Raw genomic sequence first — 20,971 nt, 5'->3', positions numbered from 1 at the left:
ATGGAAGGTGCCTATTACAGAGTTAGCATTCAATAAATATTATCTTTTACTTTCTTTTATTATTCTCATAATAAAAAAGAAAGCCTGCTTCTTTGGAAACCAGTGGGGTGAAACAAAAGGCTTCTTGGAGAAAATGAGTGATTTTATTCCACACAGCACTACATGAATTCAGTCCTGAAGAAATGTCCTCCCAGGAAGAGGGACAAACCAAAGGCACCACCAGAGGCTTAGGGTGATTTGTTTGAAAAGAATCTTACATTTGGGAAAGAAAACCAAATCTGCTCCATGAAATTGAGCTACAAATAATAAAAGTGTCAACGTGGGGTGGTGATCAGAATACAGACTCTATTGGAAAAAAATCCATCATAGTTCAGAAAAACATATATTCAGGCACCTTGACAGTGCACATCTTGTCCCTCTGTGTCACCCTGGCAGCGGATCTGCTTGATTTACTGATAAGAAGAGAAAAGAAAAACGTTTTTATTTATCTCCAAGCTGAGCACAGCAGGGCCAGCATAGCCATCCATGAAGGCTGCACAGAGACTTGTTCCCAGCCTCATGCATCCTCAGCAGCATCTATGACTGAATGCAACCTTCCCTCTCCCAGCTCAGAGGGAGGGCTGGAGGGTCTCCCCAAAGCTTCCTTCTTCCCTGTGAGCCTTGCCATAGGCGAGCTGGCAGCCAGGCAAAGGGGCAGGGTGGCAGGATAGCTCCACAGAAGTCGAGAGCCCACCCAGGTGAATGTGGGTTAAAAAATATGAATGTGCCCTCTTTGGTGAGACAGCACCTCAGGCAACCCTGCTCCTGTGTCACAGGGCACTGGCAGCATGACCGAGTGGAGCATGGCTGGGTGGGGGTGTACAGGGCTGCCCACCCCTCCCCTCAGAGACTGGGCTCCTTGGAAGCAGGAGCAGAGTCTTACCTGCTTTGGTACCCACAGGGCCTAGTGCGGTGCCTGGCTTATAGCACATTCTCAATACACACGCGATGAGCTAACTGAATAGCACTGAGGACAGTATCGCAGAAGAAATGGGGCGGGATATATTTCCACTGAGATGCACACGTTGCTAATAACACCTCTGAGGAAAACAGTTCTCAGCGTTCCATGTAAGTCAGCATCACCTGGGCAGCTTTTGAAAATGGTAATTGTCGATGAATGCGCGGTGAGTCAGCCGTTTCCTTCCCGCCAGCTGGCCAGCTGCTGGGGTGCTTCTGGTAGGTAAGTAGCCAAAGAACATTCAGCCCCATAGGTGCAGAGCCAGAGCCACCTGAGGGCAAAGGTAGGTTAGGCCCAGGTCCAGGCCAGGGCCACACGAGTCTGCTCCAGGCCTAACGCTTTCCCCAGTGCATAGTCCTCACCATGCAGCCCGCGGATTGTCCCCGCCCGGCCCAGGTGTGTCATGGGCCAGGCAACGCCCCCCTGGGATTCCGCAAATGACACTTTCCTAGCTTTGGGATTGTTGCGTCTCGTATCCTCACTCAAAAAGGTAAATGTTCACTGTACCTTAGGTTTCCCGCTTATCTCCCCTAAAATGACAGTGTCTTGCGCGCCGCGCAAAGCACCACCTCCCCGCCGCGCGAGTCCCTTTTCTTCGTGGCGCTTCGCTGGGATCCTCTTGGCGGTCCAAGTGCTCCTGCTACCTGCATCCTCCGGTAGGGGCTTGGACAGCGTTCTCTCCGGGGGCGAACTGGAGTGGGGCCCGGAGCCGGCGGCGGAGCAAGGGCGGGAGGGGGCGGGGGGGGGCTTTGCTTGGTGGGTCAGGTAGGAGGCGCGGGGCTGTGTGAACCAAGTGTTGAGGAGTTGGGGTGAAGGCAGCCAGAGACCCCCCAGCTCGTGCTGTGCGCGGATCCAGGGCGCTGGGGACCATGTAGTGCCCGCAGTGAAGGTTGCTTGGTGGTCGGCACTTGGCTCTGCGGGGCGCGGGCCTTGGCCGGTGTTTGCCCGGGGCCAAGCTTGCAGGTGTTTCAGGACTGAGCTCATCCGGCTGGGGTGCGCCGACCTGCTGCTCTACGTGAGGCCTTGCTCTTGAGCGCCCAGGTGGGTGAGGCTGTTGCCGGGGCCCGTGCTGTGCCCGTGGGGGGCGGGGGGAGGGTTTGCGCTGTGTGCTGTGCGCGGGGTCACGTCTTGGTGAGTGCGGTGTTTGTGCCCCGCTGGGCTGCGCTGGGGGAGGCCGGGCAGGGTGTTACCGGCTGTGTGCTTCACGGAGTTGGTTAGGCCAGCGGTGTGGAGTGTGGGACAAGGAAACTGCTTTGTGTGGGGCCTGGGGAGCGCATGTTTTGCGTGGAGCCTTGGAGTGAGAGCAGCTTTGGGTGCCTGAGGTTCAGAGCGATTGGGAAGGGCGCGCAGTGCCTTTGGTACAGATTGGTAACAGGCTGCTTCGTGCCCCCAAATCGTGTTGATATTGGTTTGCAGGCTGTTGCTTTTTTGTTGTTGTTTTGTTTTTGTTTGAACCAAGGAGTTATTTTTCCTTTTCCTATCTAATATAAGCAGTGTCCTATTCTATTCCCAAATGTCTTTATGTCTTTTGGGCATTGTATGTTTGTTTGTTTCATTAGGTTGGGTCCTATTTGAGGGGTGATCAGAAGCAACCTAAAAAATATTGGTAGCCACATTTAGTGAGAAATTAGAATCTTAAGAAATGAATGATAAATAATGTTAATATGATTTCCCTTTACAGCTCATACTCTAAAGCTGAAGGCCTATTCACTTAAGTTTATTTCGTGTTTTATTCAATACAATGAATATATATATATATATATATATATATATATATATATATATATATGTATGTATGTATGTATATATACATATACATATATATATATTACATATAGTGCCAAAAAAATGTATACACATTTTAAGTCAGGAAAATACTATTAAAATTGTGATACTCGATATGTACCGATAACAAAAGATGAATACAAGTCACGTTTGACTTCTGCATTTACAAGAGGTGCTCAAAGTGGTTACCATCAGGGTCCAGACAGTTCTGATTACAGCAAACTACTACTTGAGCAACATTGACCAAAGTGTCCACTTGTATACATTTTTTTGGCACCCCTGGTATATATATATATATATATACATGACATGTATTCATCTTTTGTTATCGGTATATATAGAGTATTGCAATTTTAATACAATTTTTTCCCTTCCTAAAAATCTGTATATAATTTTGTCACCATCTGTGTGTGTGTGTGTGTATATATATATATATATATATATATATATATATACACACACATATATTTGTATAAATATATAATATATATGTATACATATATACATATGTGAGTATACATATAGGAATATGTATACTAAAAATGCTTATTGTATTAAATGTATACAATCAAAGATAACCATTTATAATACTTGGTATATTTCTTTCTTTATATGCACTTGTGTTTCTGTGCTCAAGTTATTTTTAGGATCCCATTGCATATACAGCTTATATGCTGCGTTCTGTCCTTAGCAGCCATCATTCTACAAATGTTTATCTTCTATGTGCCAGGTTCTGTGCCGGTTCTGGTGATACACTGATGAGCAATATCAAACGATTTCTATTTTCATGATCTTTGTTTCACTATTGGTTTGTGTGTGTGTGTGTGTGTGCGCACGTGCACACGCACACACACATCTAGGAATATAAGCAGGGATTGCATTTTGCTCACTGGTAGAGCCCCAATGCCAGGTACACAGTAGACAATCAATAAATATTTGTTAAAATGTATTGGGTGTGGCAGACAGTAACCAAACCATAATACTAATATGTAATAACCCAAGAGAAGTGATCTGAAAGAAGGAGCATGATTCTCTAACAGCATTTAACAAACGACTGATGGAAGGGAAGGCTTTTCTGCTCACCAGACGGGCCAAACTCTGGCACCTTAGAACGTCTGCACTCGCTGTTCCCTCAGTCTGAGAATGTTCTCCTCCTGCCTCTTGCATAATTCGCTGCTTCTTATTCTTCAAACTCAGTTGTGATGTGACCCCTTCAGGGACCTTCTCTAACCAAACTATCTCAGGGAAACACACACACTCCAGCTCAAATTCCCTGTAACTCATAGTCACTCTTACAAAACTATCTCTTCTGTTCTCTCTCCACGAGAATGCAAAGATGTCTGTCTTGTCACACTTGTGATTCCAAATGCCCATTTCTTTTGCCTCACTATCAATACTCTTGTACGAGTTCTAACAATTAAGTTCACAAACTCACTCTAGAAAAAGTGCTGCATACCTCATTGCTGAATATCAATGTGGTCACCTAGGAAGTACTCCCCTTGGGAAGCTATGCACCGATGCCAACGCCTAGTCCACCCTTCAAAGCAATTTTGGAACTCTTTTTCTGGAATGGCCATCAGAGCTGTCGTCGTATTACCCTTGATGTCCTGAATGTCATCAAAATGTCTTCCTTTCAATATTTCCTTTGTCTTTGGGTGAAGAAAGACGTCATTGGGGGCCACATCAGGTGAGTAGGGAGGGTGATCCAATACAGTTATTTGTTTACTGGCTAAAAACTCCCTCACAGACAGTGCCGTGTGAGCTGGTGCATTGTCGTGATGCAAGAGCCATGAATCATTGGTGAAAAGTTCAGGTCGTCTAACTTTTTCACGCAGCCTTTTCAGCATCTCCAAATAGTAAACTTAGTTAACTGTTTGTCCAATTGGTACAAATTCATAATGAATAATCCCTCTGATATCAAAAAAGGTTAGCAACATCATTGCAACGTGTTCACGAATTTAATTGTCCAACCTTATACTTATGTCAGACAAAATAGATTTCAAGATTAAAAAGGTAACAAGACAAAGATAGATATTTTATAATAACAAAGGGGATAATTCATCAAGAAAACATAATACTCATCATTACATGTGCTCCCAACCTTGAGGCATCAAAATATATAAAGCAATTGCTAACAGCCCTAAAGGGATAAACTGACAAAAATAATATATAGTAAAGGGACCTGAATACCCCATTGATTGCAATGGTCAGATCATCCAGACAGAAAGTAAATAAGGAAATATTGGCCTTAAATGACGTATTACTCCAAATGATATTATTTGGTATTTATAGAACTTTCCATCCCTAAATGATAAACATTCTTCTCAAATGAACATAGAATATTGTTAAGAATAGACCATAACGTTGGAGAATAAAACTAATTTCAATAAAGTCAAGAAAATTGAAATCATACCAAGCAGCTTTTCTAATAACAACCATATGATACAGTAAATTAAATACAAGAATTAAGCTGGAAAAAATACAAATATGTGGAGATTAAACAGCATACTACTGAACAAATATTTGTCAAAGAAGAAATAAGAGGTCAAACAATACATAGAGACAAATGAAAATACAACATACCAAAACTGGGGGGATGCAGCAGAAGTGGTATTCGAGAGAAGTCTGCAGCACTGCAGGCGTACAAGAAAAATCTCAAATAAACAATCTAACATTACACCTTAAAGGCTTAGAAAAAGATGAATAAATGAAGCTCAAAGTCAGTAAAAGGAAAGAAAGAATAAAAATCAGAGTGGAAATAAATGAAATAGAGATAAAAAATAGAAAAATTTAATGAAACAAAGAGCTGATTCTTTGAAAAGAAAAAAAATCAGAAATGAAGGGAAATTAATTACAACTGACACTACAGAAGTACAAAGGATTATACAAGACTATTATGAAAGGCTATATACCACCAAATTTGATAATCTAGAAGTAATGTACAAATTCATAAAAATATACAACCTTTCTATACTGAATCATGAAGAATTAGAAAACCAGTGCAAGATGGCTATGTAGACGGATGGACACTGAACTCACCCCCTCCAAGAACACATTGAATGTACACCTATATTGAGAGCTAGTCCTCCTGAGAGACAACTGTGCGCAAATTGAAGAACTTCTGTATGATAAGCAAGAGAGAGAGAGCGAGAGTACAGAGAAAAAGTTGGGGAACGGCAAGAGCTCTCCAGGAGCTGAGGGAACAATGTACAGCTGGAGGAACTGGTGAGTGCCATTGTTTACATTTCCCCTACATGTGGATAGTGGATGGGAGTTCCACTCAGGTTCTCTGGCCAACATGCAGGGCACTGGAGTGCATCCCTAGACACCCCTCCTGTAGAAGCTATATCCAGCAGAAACATGAGGGCACTATAGCATGCATGCAAGGGGCTGCTGCTCCTATGGATTGATCTAGCAGATATAGCTGGGTACTGCTTTGTACACCCACTAGGCTGCACATGCACACAGGTGTCCCCCACCTGGAGAGAGTATGGAACTACCAAATGCTAAGGCACCCACTTGCAGGGCTACTTTGTCCAAAGGAAGTATGCAGATAGTGGGGTGCTACTGTGTTCTCACGTGAGGCTGCCCTCCTGGAGAGATGGTGGAGCTAGCAAAACACTGTGGTAAACATGCTGGGCTGCCCCATGCAGAAAAAGTGTAGAGATAGTGGGGTACTGCTGCATGAACATTTGGGGCTTCCCTCCCCAAAGACAGTGCAAAACTAGTAAAACTTTGTGGTGCCCATGTGCTGGGTTGCCCCATGCAGAGTGGGATGCTGCAGTGCATTTGCTTATGGCTGTCCTGCAGAAGGTGCAGAACTAGCAAGGTATGGCTATGTACTTATAGAAGGCTGTCCCCACCTGGCGATAGGATAGAGCTAGTAAGGAGTTGAAATGTAAGCATACAGAGCAGCTCCGTTCAGATCCTGCTCTGACAACAAACAAATAGACAGGACATGCCAAGCATCAACTCAGTAGCCATGTCTATACCAGGCAGCTAAACCCAGATTAGGAGGGCAAGAAAACATGCACACCAGGCTTCCCCACCTAGACCCCACTCTGTCAGGCCAGGTGACACACCAGGCACCACACACACACCTTGAGTACAACCAACCTACCTAAGCTATTTGACACAAACAATACACAGAGAACAAATTTTCAAGAGGGGGAGAGATTCCACCCAATTTATAGGAACAAACACACAAAGTCGAACAAAATGGAGAGACAGAAGAATCTGCCCCAGATGAAGGAACAAAAACAATCTCTGCAGGAAACACCTAATTAAATGAAGGTGAGTAATTTGCTTGATAAAGAATTCAAAGAAGTGGTCATGAGGATGCTAAACAAATTTGAGTGTAGAATAGAGGAACTCAGAGATACTTTATCAAAGAGATAGAAAATGTTATAAAGAATCAATCAGAGATGAAGAATACAATAACTGAAATGAAGAATACATTAGAAGGGCGTCAACAGCAGATTAATTAATGCAAAAGAATAGATTACTGACCTGGGAGACAGAATTGTGGATATCACCCATTCGGAAGAGCAAGATGTAAAAAGAATTCTAAAAATGAGGATAGTATAAAAATGAGGATAGTATAATAGGACCTCTGGGATAACATCAAGCATTTGCATTATAGGGATTCCAGACGGAGAAGACAGAAAGAAAGGGACAGGAAGAAAATTTGGGGAAATAATCGCTAAACACTTTCATAATCTGGGGAAGGAAATAGACATCCAGGTCCAGGAAGCACAGAGAGTTCCAAACAAAATCAACCTAAAGAGACACACACCAAGACATGTGTTAATTTAAATGACAAAAATTAAAGAGAAAGAGATGATCTTAAAGGCAGTAAGAGTGAACAAGTCACATGCAAAGGAATCCCTATAAGGCTATCAATTGATTTCTCAGAAGCAACTTTATAGGCCAGAAGTGAGTGGCAGGAGATAAAGTACTGAAAGAAAGGAATCTACAACCAAGAATACTATATCCTGCAAGGTTATCATTCAGAATTAAAGGAGAGATAAAGAGTTTCTCAGACAAGCAAAAACTTAAGGAGTTTTCAACGACTAAAACTGGCCAACAAGAAATGTTAAAGGGTTTTCTTTATGTAGAAAAGAAAAGGCTATAACCAGAAAGAAGAAAATAAGGGAAAGAAAAAAATATCACTGGTAAAGGAAAATATACAATAATCACAGCGAATCAACCACTTAAGCTAATATGAAGATTAAAAGACAACAGTAGCAAAATTAACTATAACTACAATAAATAATCAGAGGATACACAAAACAAAAGGATATGAAACATGATGACAAAAACAAAGAGTGGATTGAGGAGTAGCGCTTTTAGAATGGGATTGAACTTAAATGCGTATCAGCTTAAAATGGACTGTTATAGGTGGATATATAATAACCTCATGGTAACCATAAACCAAAGCCATACAAAAATCACACAAAAAAAGAAGAAAAAGTAATCTAATCAAAGCATTAAAGAAAATCAATAAATCAAACAGAAAGAGATCAAGAGAAGAAGAAAGGAACAGAAAAGAGGAACAAATACAAAAAACAAAATGGTAATAGTCACATACATATCAATAATTACTTTAAATGTAAATGGACTAATTGTTCCAATCAAAAGAACATACAGTGGTCAATTGGATAAAAAATCATCACCCACCTATATGCTGTTTTACAAGAGACTCACTTTACATTGAAAGACACACAGAGACTGAAAGGGAAGGGATGGAAAAAGATATTCCATGCAAATAGAAGCGAAAATAAAGTTATGATAACAATACTCCTATCAGACAAAATAGAATTTAAAACAAAAAATGGAAAAAAAGACAAAGAAGTACATTACATAATTTTAAGTTGTCTATCCAAGAAGAGGACATAACAATTGTAAATATCTGTGCACCCAACATAGTAGCACCCAAGTATATAAAGCAAATATTAATAGACATAAAAGCAGTAATTAACAGTAATACAATAATAGCTGAAAACTTTAATACTCCACTTAACTCAGTGGACAGATTGACAGATAAGTAATAAGGAAATAATGGCCTTAAATGGCTCATTAGACCAGTTTGACTTAATAGACATTTCCAGAGCATTTTATTCAAAAATTGCAGATTACACATTTTTCTCAAGTGCCCATGAAACATTTCCAGGATAGATCACATACTAGGCCACAAAACAAGTTGCAATAAATTCAAGAGGACTGAAATAATATCAAGCATATTTTCTGACTACAATGGAATGAAACTAGATATCAACTACAGGAAGAAAACTTAAAAAAAAAAAAAACACACCAGTATGTGGAGATTAAACAACATGCTTCAAGTTAACCAATGGATCAGAGAAGAAATCAAACAGGAAATCAAAAACCACCTTGAGACAAATGAAAATGAAAACAGAACCTTACAAATTTAAGGGGTGGAGCAAAAGCAGTTTATAAGATGATGAAGTTTATAACTATACAGGCCTTCGTCAAGAAGGAAGAAAAATCCCATATAAGCAATCTAAATTTACACCTAAAGAAAATAGAAAATGAGGAACAAAGAAAACCCAAAGTAAGTAGTAAGAAGGAAATCATAAAGATCAGAGTGGGAAAAATGAATTAGAAAATAGAAAAAAAAATAGAAAAGATTAATAAAACATAAGAACTGGACCTTTGAAAGGATAAATAAAATTGACAAGCTTCTAGCAAGACTCATCATGCATAAAAGAGAGAGAACACAAGTAAAATAAAATCATAAATGAAAGACGAGAGATTACAACTGACAACACAGAAATAGGATTGATCCTTAAAGAATACTACGAACAATTAAATAAAAAAACTTAATTTTCATGTTATTATTCTCTTATGCACAGATGCCTGTGGTGATCCACCAAGATTCGGATCTACGATGCTCAAGGGTCTTCCTAAAACCGTGTATCTTCCTGGGGACAGAATAGAATTTAAGTGTCGTCTAGGGTACAAGCCTGTTGTACCTCCTCTTACCACTTCTACTGTTTGTCAACCTGATAACACATGGGCACCTCTCCAGGAGGCTTGTACTAGTAAGAAAACAAAATTGTCTTTTTATTGCTCTAGAGATTTTCACAAATTTTAGACTGCATATTTCACTACTGCAATGATGGTTTTCTCATCATTTCCCATGAGACTGTAGATTTTAGATAACAGTGTCTTTGAAAATCTGCCAAGAATCTTTTTCTTGGAAATTGGTTGTCAGGGTGAATGTGAATCTTAATTTTGGGTTTTTAATAGTCAAAGAAAAAGAATATTTTTATGAATTCAAAAGAGCAATGTAGGGTTTTTATTTTGATTAAAATCTGTTTGGAAATTGGTATAAAACAACATATTTGAAATTTTTCTTTTAGGAAAATTATGTCCACAGCTAGGGGAAACCCAAAATGGCCAAATAATCTATATAAATGGAACTTTTCAGTTTGGTTGACAGGCTCACTATGTTTGTAATGAGGGATAAGTAAGTTGCTCCTTAGAGGAATAAGGTAAATGTTACTAATTCCATTTATGTTTTGCTTCTCTTATGTGTTTCCATAATGTTGATTTCATCTTGCATTCTGTGTGACAACTTGTAGCTAATCAACTCTTGGGCTTTTACGGAGATAATAAAGATGAGTAATGAATAGAAATTGCAAATAGAGGAAAGCAAAATTGTATAATACTACATGTAATAATAAGCCTATTGTTAGCATTAAACATGTAGTAATCATGGTGACTTTATCCTTGGCAACAAAGTGCACCCTATTCAAAATGGCCGACTCTCAGAGCTGAAGCGGAGCTTATAGAAATGTGAGGTAGGATTGCCAAGCAAAAATATTCTTACATCGAGATAACTGTCAAGTGTTACCAGATGAATATAGACCAGGTTAGCTGGTGCCATAATGTTGGCCAAATCTCATTGGTGGAAAAGCTTATTTTTGATAACTGCTACAAAAGAGTGAAGAGGTCAAAAAGAGGGACTGAGAACTTAATAATAGCCTTTTTCCTACAGGGCTCTTTTAATAGTATATATTTGGGATATTGTACATTTATGGAAGGTGTGCATTTAGAGGGCAAATATAAAACACTTAAAAAATGCCATAGTTTTTTATATTAACTTTGTATCCTGCTACTTTGCTGTATTTATTTATTCTAACAGCATTAGTATGTGTGTAGGTGTGTGAATGTGTGCGTATGTGTGTGTGTTTGTGTGTAGTCTTTAGGGTTTTCTACATATAAGATGTTATTATCTCTAAACTGATCATTTTACTTCTTCCTAACCAATTTGGATGTCTTTATTTTGTTTTTCTTGTGTAATTGCTCTGGGTAGAACTTCCAATACTATGTTGAATATAAGTGCTAAAAGTGGCCATCTTACATTGTTCCTGATCTTAGAGGAAAAGCCTTTAGCTTTTCACCATTGAGTATGATGTTTGCTGTGGATTTTTCACGTATAACATTTATTGTCTTAAGGTAGCTTCCTTCTGTTCCCCGTTTGTCACATGTATTTTTATTATGCAAGAGTGTTGAATTTTGTCAAATGCTTTTTCTACATGAATTGAGATGACAGTGTGGTTTTTCCCCCTTCGTTCTGTTTATATGACAGATTACATTCATTGGTTTTCATATATTCAGTTACCCTTGCATTCTGGAAATAAATCTCACTTGGCCATGATGTATAATCCTGCTGAATTCTGTTTCCATATTTTTTTGAGGATTTTTATGTCAAGGATTGTAAGGGATATTGGTCTGCATCTTTCTTTTCTTGTAGTGTCTTTGTCTGGCTTTGGTGTCATGTAATGCTGGTTTCATAGAATGAGTTCTAAGGTCTCCCTGTCTCTGCAATTATTTGGAAAAGTTTGAGAAAGATTGATATAGTTTTTCTTTAAATGTTTGGTAAGATTCAGCAGTGAAACCATCAGATCTCAGGCTTTTCTTTATTGAGAGATGTTTGATTACTACTTCAATATCCGTACTAATTCTAGGTCTACTCAGGTTATCTAGTGCTTTGTGATTTAGTCTTGGTCAGTTTTGTGTTTCTAGGAATTTTTCCATTTTATCTAGGTTATACAATTTGTTGGATAAAGTCATTCATCGTACTTTATAAAATTTTGTATTTCTGTAGAATCAGTATTACTGTCCCCACTTTTATTTTTGATTTAGTAACTTGAGTCTTCTTTTTTTCTAAGTCCATCCAGTTAATTTTTGTCAGTTTATCAGGTGATCTTTTATAAGTTGATCTTTTCAAAAAACAACTTTTAGTTTGATTGATTTTCTTTAATGTTTTTTTCATCTGCTTCATTTATATCTGCTCTAAATGTTATTATTTATTTTATTTGGCTAGGATTGAACTTAGTCTCTTTTTTCTAATTCCCTAATTTGTGAAGTTAGATCTCTTGTTTTTTACTGTAAGTGTTTATAGTCATAAATCACTCCCCCCACCTTCTTGACACTGTTTTGCTGCATCCCATAAGTTTTGGGATATTATGTTTTCATTTTCATCCTTCTCCAAGTGTTTTCTAATTTCCCTTGTGTTTTATTCATTGATCCATTGGTTGTTTAAAAGTGTGTTGTTTAATTTTCACAATTTGTGACTTTACAGTTTTCCATTTGATATCTATTTCTAACTTTGACAAAAGAAAGATTCTAAAATGTTGGAAATTAAATTTCAGTAGGCCAGAGGATGGTAGGAAGAGACAGAGAGTTTGTCAGTTAACAGAGCCAATGGCAGAAACCAACAAAAAAGGCTGCTCACTTGCCTGAATATATGAAACTTTGAAATTGGTGTTGAAACTTTGAACTTTCAGACCTATTTCAGCATAGCGTTTAGATAAGAGCTATTTCAGGTAATAGTCTAATCTAGGCTATGCATGTTCCAGACTGTTGCCCACAACCAATTCAAAAGCAGCAAACGCTTCTTCCTTATGGACTGTACACCTCTCCCAGACTAAACCCACTTCACCTCCTTTAATGCTCTTTGTCAATAGCCAATGCCAGTTCTTCCAAACAACTTATTATCTCTCTTCTCCAAACTATGAAAGAGTCCCCTCAAACCCAGGATGGTGGACATGTTTCCCTCCGCCATCTACCCTCCAGCTGGTGTATTAGACTGCATGGCCCAGGACATGGTGCTTTTTCTGGCTAGCATATGACTCAATAAGCCTTCTCTTTCTGAAAAGCTTCTGGCTGTGAAGGTCTTTGTTCAACAATTTCTTTCTGTTATGGTCAGAGAAGACTTTGTATGATAGCTATCTTTTTAAATGTATTGATTGGTTGCTATTAATTTGTGGCTTAACATATGGTCTGTCCTGAAAGATGTCCCATGTCTACGAGATGTACTTAGTTAATTATATTGTTCAAGTCCCATTTATTCTTACTTATTTTCTGTCTGGTTGTTTTGTCCATTATTCTGAGTGGGATATTGAAGTCTCCAACTATTATTGGAGAAATGCCTATTATGCAGAAATGTGTATTTCTCCCTTCAATTTTGCTTCATATGTTTTGAAGGTCTTTCATTAGGTACATAAATGTTTACAATTATTATATCTTCTTACAGTATTGAAGCCTTATAAAAATATAATGTTCTGCTTTGTCTCTTGTAACATTGTTTGATTTAAAGTCTATTTTGTCCAAATTAGTATAAACATCCCTGTCCTTTTCTGGTTACTATTTGCAAAGAATATCTTATTCCATTCTTTCACTTTCAACTTCTGTATGTTTTTCGATCTCAAGTGAGTCTCCTGTAGACAGCATATAGTTTTTTTGTGTGTTTTTATCTATCTATTATGTGTTTTCCCTGTGTTTTGATACTAGGGTTTAATCCATTTAAATTTAAAATAATTATAGACAAGGAGAGACTTCTGTCATTGTGCTATGTTTTCTACATGCGTTTAAGCTCTTCTTGATCCCCTTTTCCTGACACTACTATTTTCTTTTGTGTTTAGTGGATTTTTGTAATGAAATGTTGAAATTCCTTCCTCAGTTCATTTTGTGTGTATATTCTATAGCAATTTTGTCTGGGGTTCCTATGGGGATTACATTCGTCCTACAGTTTTAACACTCCATTTTGAATTTATACCAACTTAATTTCAATAAATTACAAAAACAGATCCTTATCAGGTCCCTCCCCACCCCTTTCGGTTGTTATTTTGGTTACAATGCACTTATAATTGGAATGCTAGCTTCTACACTATTTATTTTCTTTTAAAAGATTAGTCTCTGAAAACTTGTAGAAAACAAAACAAAAAAATGCATTTACAAGCCATTATTACAATAATACTAGCTTTTATAATTGCCCATTTGTTTAGTGAGATGTTTATCCATACAACTTTGGGTTATTTCCTAGTATATTTTAATTTCACCTTTCAGGACTCCCTTGAACGTTTTTTTGCAGGAGAAGTCTAATGGTAACAATCATCCTCAGCTTTTACTTTTAGGAAAGTCTTAACATCTCCCTCACTTTTCAAACACAGTTTTGCTGTATAGAGGATTTTTGGTTGACAGTTTTTTTCTTTTATCACTTTGATTCTTTCAGTTTGCTGTTTTCTGGCCTCTGTGTTTCTGATGAGAAATCTGCTGATAATCTTGTTTAGGGTCCATTGTCCATGCTGATTCACTTCTCTCTCGCAGCTTTCAAGATTCTCTTTTTGTCACTGGCTTTAGGAAGTTTGATAATTATGTGTCTTAGTGTGGCTCTTTTTGAGTTCATATTACTTGGAGTTTGTTGAGCTCTTTGAGTATTTATATTCATTTATTTTATCAAATTTGGAAAGTTTACAGCCATTATTTCTTCAAAGATTCTTTTTCCCCTTTTTATCTTCTTCAGGGAGTCCTACCGTGTGTAGATAGATAGATAGATAGATAGATAGATAGATAGATAGATAGATAGATAGATAGATGATAGATAGATAGATGATAGATAGATAGATAGATAGATAGATAGATAGATAGATGATAGATAGATAGATGATAGATAGATAGATAGATAGATAGATAGATAGATAGATGATAGATAGATAGATAGATAGATGATAGATAGATAGATAGATAGATAGATAGATAGATAGATAGATAGATAGATGATAGATAGATGATAGATAGATAGATAGATAGATAGATGATAGATAGATAGATAGATAGATAGATAGATAGATAGATGATAGATAGATAGATAGATAGATAGATAGATGATAGATAGATAGATAGATGATAGATAGATGATAGATAGATAGATTAGATAGATAGATAGATAGATAGATAGATGATAGATAGATAGATAGATGATAGATAGATAGATAGATAGATAGATAGATGATAGATAGATAGATAGATAGATAGATGATAGATAGATAGATAGATGATAGATAGATGATAGATAGATAGATTAGATAGATAGATAGATAGATAGATAGATAGATAGATAGATAGATAGATGATAGATAGATAGATAGATGATAGATAGATAGATAGATAGATAGATAGATAGATAGATAGATAGATAGATAGATAGATGATAGATAGATAGATCTGTTTCTTGGTGCCCCACGTGTCCTTTAGGCTCTTCATTCACTTCATTCTTTTTCCTCACTGTTCCTCAGACTCAATAATTTCCTTCATCCTGTCTTCAGGTTTGCTGACTCTTCCTTCTGCCTGCGAAACACTGCCTTTGATTCCTGTAGTCAATTTTTCATTTCAGTTATCGTACTTTTGAACTCCAGAATTTTCTTTTGGCTTCCAAGGTTTCCATCTCGTAATTTATATTTCCATGCATTTTTACATTTCCTCTGCTAGTTCTTGAATATCCCTAAGAAAGCTTTTGTTTTTCAAATTTTTGCAGTCCCAGTACCCACTTTTTCTAAGTGGGGTAGGAAGCCCCACTTAGAAAAAAGGAGGACAGTGGAGAGGTCTATTTTGGCCAGCGTCTTCTGTTGCAGGTTTTGGTGTATCCTCATTTCTTCTAGAAACAGTCGATAGTGTCGGGGTACAAGCAGTATCATTTTGGTGCTGTTTTATTTTTGGGGAGCTGGTGGAAGAAAGCTCACTGATTCTACCACACAGGCAAGGCATCAAATGCAGGGTGAACTACTTCTGCAAATTGGAGTCTGGCAGAGTGTGGCCCTCCTCCATGCTGCTCACAGAAATCAGATGCCGTAGGTCCAGAGTGATGCCCATTTTGTCTTGGCATTTTGCTTTGACATTTTTAATGGTGTCACTGGGCTCAATCTTGGTAGTGACGGTCTTCTCCGTCAGGGTGCTCACAGAGATCTGTGTCTCTGTGTCTGCTACTCAGCTGCCTTATAAAAAAAAAAAAAAGGAGGACTGTGGAACTAGAAACCACAGTTTCACCACCAAGAGTACCTGTGAAAGGTGTTCACACAGTTTCAATGCCTATATTAAAGAGTTTGTCTAGTAGAGATGTTCTCAAGATCTGCCCCCAGGTCTTTTTTTCAGGGATAATTTTTTTTAATTTATTATTTTCTATGAATGAGCCATACTTTCCTGTGTCTTTGTATGCCTTATGATTTTTGTTGTTGATCTGAACATTTGAATCTAATAATTGGATAATTCTGGGAATCAGATTCTCACCCTTCCCTAGTTTTTTATTTCGTTGTTGGTGGTGGTATGGTGTCCCTGTGCTGAGTATCTGCCTAACATATAAACTGAAGGTCTTCTCAGGTCTTTTCAGAGCCTTTTGTAGTCACTCTCTAATTATCCTGACATATGCAGTTGTTTTTTAATGTCTCAGTTTTTCATATCTGCCCCCAAAAGGGGCAAAGTGAAAAATGATAACGTGGCAAAGATCACTGGATCCTTAAATCCCCTGCAAATCACTTCTTTTGTCAAGGAAGGAGCTTGCAAGAGTCAGGGGAGGTGGACAACAATGGTTGCCCACCTCTGTGTCTGCGTCTGTGTGATCAGGAGGCGCAATCAATGATAAAAGCGTGGAAGTCCGATATTTTGAGGACAGTCCTTTATGCCTGCCCTGCTTCTGCTTATAAGCTGCTCTAGGAACACAGGCACAGGCTGACCGCTGCAGGAGTCAGAGAGGTTGCTGTCACTGTGTTACGCGCTGAAACGGACCCAAATTAACACAGTTTACCTGGCCAAGTCTTTTCCTGGAAGTTGCAAGCATTCAGCAGGCTCCAAGGTTCCAAAACAGTTACATCAGGTTGATTTTAGTAGTGAAATTGTTTTCTTGGTGGGGAGACATATTCTTGGTGCTTCCTACCTGCTATAGTCCCATAATCTTCTCTTAATACATTATAATATAGAATCAGTGTTGTGAGTCTTGGGAGGAAATTTAGCTGGAAGCACCTAAGGTGCTTTATTTTTTAATTTTGGATTCTTTTTTAGTTTGGATTACTTTTTATTTTGATCAAGTGAAACTATCAGGTCAAACATTAGAGACAGACTGCAAGGCACATTACAGAGGACTGAAAGGTTAATTCATCAACTATTCTCGAAAAAAGTTGTAGCCTCATTGAGAAGGACAATATATACAGGGAGGTGTCAAAGGAAAATGGTAAATGAGAATAAGAAGTAGCAAAGAAATAGATTTATTCATGATCGTGATAAAGACAGTCCAGAGGAGGAGAGAGGACTGTGAATGTAAATCATCAGAGATTTCATTGAGTAGTTTTCCTTCCTACTCCTAGGAAAGTATCCTGAAGAATGTTAATAAGACCTAAGACTTACCTAGGATCCACTATGTTCCACATGCCAACTCATCTACTACTCAGAACAACCCCAAGAGGTATATACTATTCTCCCCTTTTCATAAATGAGGAAACTGAGAAAGAAACATAAGGTATTTGCCCAAATCAGTCAATGAGTCAGTTGTGAAGCTGGGACTTGAATCCAGTCAGGCAAACTCTAAGGCCAGATCCCTCTACTCAGTCATGTGCTGACTGAGCAGAATGGCATGAACGAGGGCAGAAATGGGAATGTGTGATGTGACTGCAGGAGATAGCAAAGAGGCCATCCTGACAAGCTTGACAGATTTATGTAGACATTTTGCTCTAGGCCAATGCGTGTTCAACAGCAGATACTCTTCATTTCATTAAAGTGCAGGTTTGGTTAACATATTCAATACACATTATTTAAAGAACTTTTCCTTTGGGGCAGCTGGTTAGCTCAGTAGGTTAGAGCGTGTGCTCTTAACAACAAGGTTGCCGGTTCGATTCCCACATGGGCCACTGTGAGCTGCGCCCTCCACAACTAGATTGAAACAACTACTTGACTTGGAGCTGATGGGTCCTGGAAAAACACACTTAAATAAATAAAAGTTTTTTTTAAAAAAACTGTTCAAAAGAAAAGAAAAGGAACTTCTCCCTTAAACTACTGTAGTGCAGAAAAAGAAGCATATAAAAATTTTCATTATTATGAGTTTCTTGTTAACTGATAAAGAAAATAGTAATCTTTTCTTTTCTCATTTAGTTATTACTTAATTGGGACAAAAAATATATATTGTGAACTTTCTGGAAGTACTGTGGATTGGAGTGATAGTCCCACACAGTGTGAAAGTAAGTACATTCTCTCCTCAGAATTTAGAGCAGCAGTTCTCAACCTTTGATGCCTGGAAACCCCTTTATGCTATTAAATTAACAAAGACTCCACAGAGCTCTTCTACATGTGTGTTAAGTTCATTGACATTCATTATACTGGAATTAACACAGAGAAGTTTTTTAAATAAGTATTAATTCATTTTTAAGAACTGTAAGCTCAATACATGTTAAAAACTGGAAAATTTTTAATGTACAATCAAAAATATGTAAAACATATGGGAATAGTGGCACTGTTGCATATCTTTCAAATGTCTTCAACATGTGACTCAAAGGAAGACCTCTGGATTCAGTTTTTTGCATTATCAAACAATTTGCAGACATTGAAAATTTCACTGTATACTCTTAAGGATGAAAGTGAATAAAGACAGTCTTGATAAAACTGTGAACCATCGATTTAGTAATGGATATATTTATAAATTATGAAGCACTTGTCAACCAGCACTGACTTGTATTTTTAATCATAAGTAATTTTCTCATTAAATTGTCAGAATCTCTTATGGTGAAAACAAAACTTAGCATGGCCTTGCAGATAAATATAGGTAATTCATATAGGTATTTTATATAAACTATTTCAGAAAATGAGTTTTATTCTAAAAGTTCATTTCTCTATTAGTGGTTTCAATTGGGACAATACATTTTCTCATAGAAACTTTCTTCTAAATAGATATTGGATTCACAACTAGATTGTAGAAATTTATGTTAATGAATGTATTGAAGGCAGTTCACAAAACATTATTAATGCTGTTTTAACCTTTCACTTTTTCCTTTGCCTGTCATGTCTTTTCTCTCTCTCTCTCTCTCTCTCTCTCTCTCTCTCTCTCTCTCTCTCTCTCTCTCTCTCAGAGGTTTTATGTCAACCACCTAGAAAAATATCCAATGGAAAATATACCAATAATCAAAAGGACACTTTTGAATATAATGAAGTAGTAACTTATAGTTGTGATCCTTCAAATGGACCGGATAAATATTCACTTGTTGGAGAGAGCAAGCTGATTTGTTCTGGACATAACGCATGGAGTAGTGACCCTCCTGAATGTAAAGTTAATAATATTTCCATGTATTTCCTTCTCATTGTAAGTAGTATGGAAACACTTGGTAAATACTTTTACCAACAAATAAATAAAACAGCCTTATTGCTTTTTCCTCCTGTTAAATTTGTTTCTAAATTAATTTAACGTAGGTCAAGTATAATAAATAAATAAAAAATAGTTCTAGTTGTAGAGATCCCCACCCCTCACCTCACATGTTGCTGACATTCTATGATATATGAGGTCTGACAATTAAGTTCATGAATTTGTTGCACCAATGTTGCTAACCTTTTTTGATATCGGAGGGATTATTCATTATGAATTTTCAGCAACTAGACAGTTAACCAAGTTTACTATTTGGAAGTGCTGAAAAGGCTGCGTGAAAAAGTTAGACGACCTGAACTTTTCGCCAACATTTCATGGCTCTTGCATCATGACAATGCAACAGCTCACATGGCACTGTCTGTGAGGGAGTTTTCAGCCAGTAAACAAATAACTGTATTGGAACACCCTCCCTACTCACCTAATCTGGCCCCCAATGACTTCTTTCTTTACCCAAAGATAAAGGAAATATTGAAAGGAAGACATTTTGATGACATTCAGGACATCAAGGGTACTATGACGACAGCTCTAATGGCCATTCCAGAAAAGAAGTTCCAAAATTGCTTTGAAGGGTGGACTAGGCACTGGCATTGGTGCATAGCTTCCCAAGGGGAGTATTTCAAAGGTGACCTTAGTGATACTCAGCAATGAGGTATGTAGCACTTTTTCTATGATGAGTTCATGAACTTACCTGTCAGACCTCATACATTATGAATTACTGTGTATATGCATGAATTAAGTTTTTTTTTTTTTACTCAGAAGTATCAGAAAATACATACTGGCTTTAAAAATAAGAAAGTTTTGTCTTGTAATACAAGAAATATGAGTGTTGTGGTCAGAGGAAATGATACATTAAATTGTAAAAGACTAATCCTCTCACAAATAATATTGATACACTCTGGAGAAAACATACAGGCATACCTTGTATAATTGCACTTTACTGCACTTCACAGATGTTGCATTTTTTACAAATTGAAGGCAAGATTCACCAGCAAAACCATTACGACTCACTTTATTTTGATATTCACTTTATTACTGTTGTCTGGAACAAAACTTCAATAACCCCAAGAAATGCCTGTACTTAAATAACAATGTTTAAGGCATTAGAGCATGACCAAATGTAGGGAGATATTGTGGGGTATTTGACTCTTGAATGAAATGAAACACTGAATAACAGCAAAATACTTCCTCTTTTCAAGTGCATGTAGAACGATCTTTAATAACATATTCTAGACAATAATTTTTTAATTCCAAAAATTGAAATTATTTACTGTACATTATCTGATTATAATGGAATGAATGTAGAAACTCAAAGAAAGATATATGTAAAATCCCCAATTATTTAAAAATTATGCAAGACACTTCTAGCTAACCCATGAATCAAAGGAAAAGTCACAAGAAAAATTAGAAAGTGTTCTGAATTGAATAAGAATGAAAACACAGCATATCAGAATTTCTGGAATACAGCCAAAGCATTGCTTAGA

General features: G+C 37.5%; 1 protein-coding gene and 1 pseudogene across 5 annotated transcripts in view; both read left to right on the top strand.

Moving 5' to 3' along the window:
* Positions 1-1,296: 1,296 nt before the first annotated feature.
* The window catches only part of LOC148756635 (membrane cofactor protein-like), a 97,583-nt gene continuing 77,908 nt past the window's right edge, over positions 1,297-20,971 (top strand). For 2 of the 4 annotated variants that reach the window (XM_088801675.1, XM_088801669.1), the window contains exon 1: positions 1,500-1,653. In XM_088801675.1, coding sequence (XP_088657801.1) covers positions 1,533-1,653 — 121 coding nt within the window. In that variant the 5' untranslated portion in view covers positions 1,500-1,532. The other 2 variants (XM_088801677.1, XM_088801680.1) reach the window with 2 other exon arrangements.
* Positions 4,645-19,885, top strand: LOC109439468 (membrane cofactor protein-like; annotated as a pseudogene). Its single transcript, XR_016022813.1, has 5 exons — positions 4,645-9,846; positions 10,168-10,260; positions 17,483-17,546; positions 18,230-18,315; positions 19,201-19,885. The product of XR_016022813.1 is annotated as a membrane cofactor protein-like (transcript).

Source organism: Rhinolophus sinicus, chromosome 11, assembly GCF_057876585.1.
Source record: "Rhinolophus sinicus isolate RSI-liver-muscle chromosome 11, RSI-T2T, whole genome shotgun sequence".
Classification (NCBI taxonomy): domain Eukaryota; kingdom Metazoa; phylum Chordata; class Mammalia; order Chiroptera; family Rhinolophidae; genus Rhinolophus; species Rhinolophus sinicus.
Note: the sequence above shows the minus strand (reverse complement) of the source record. Positions and strands in the feature narration are given on the sequence as shown.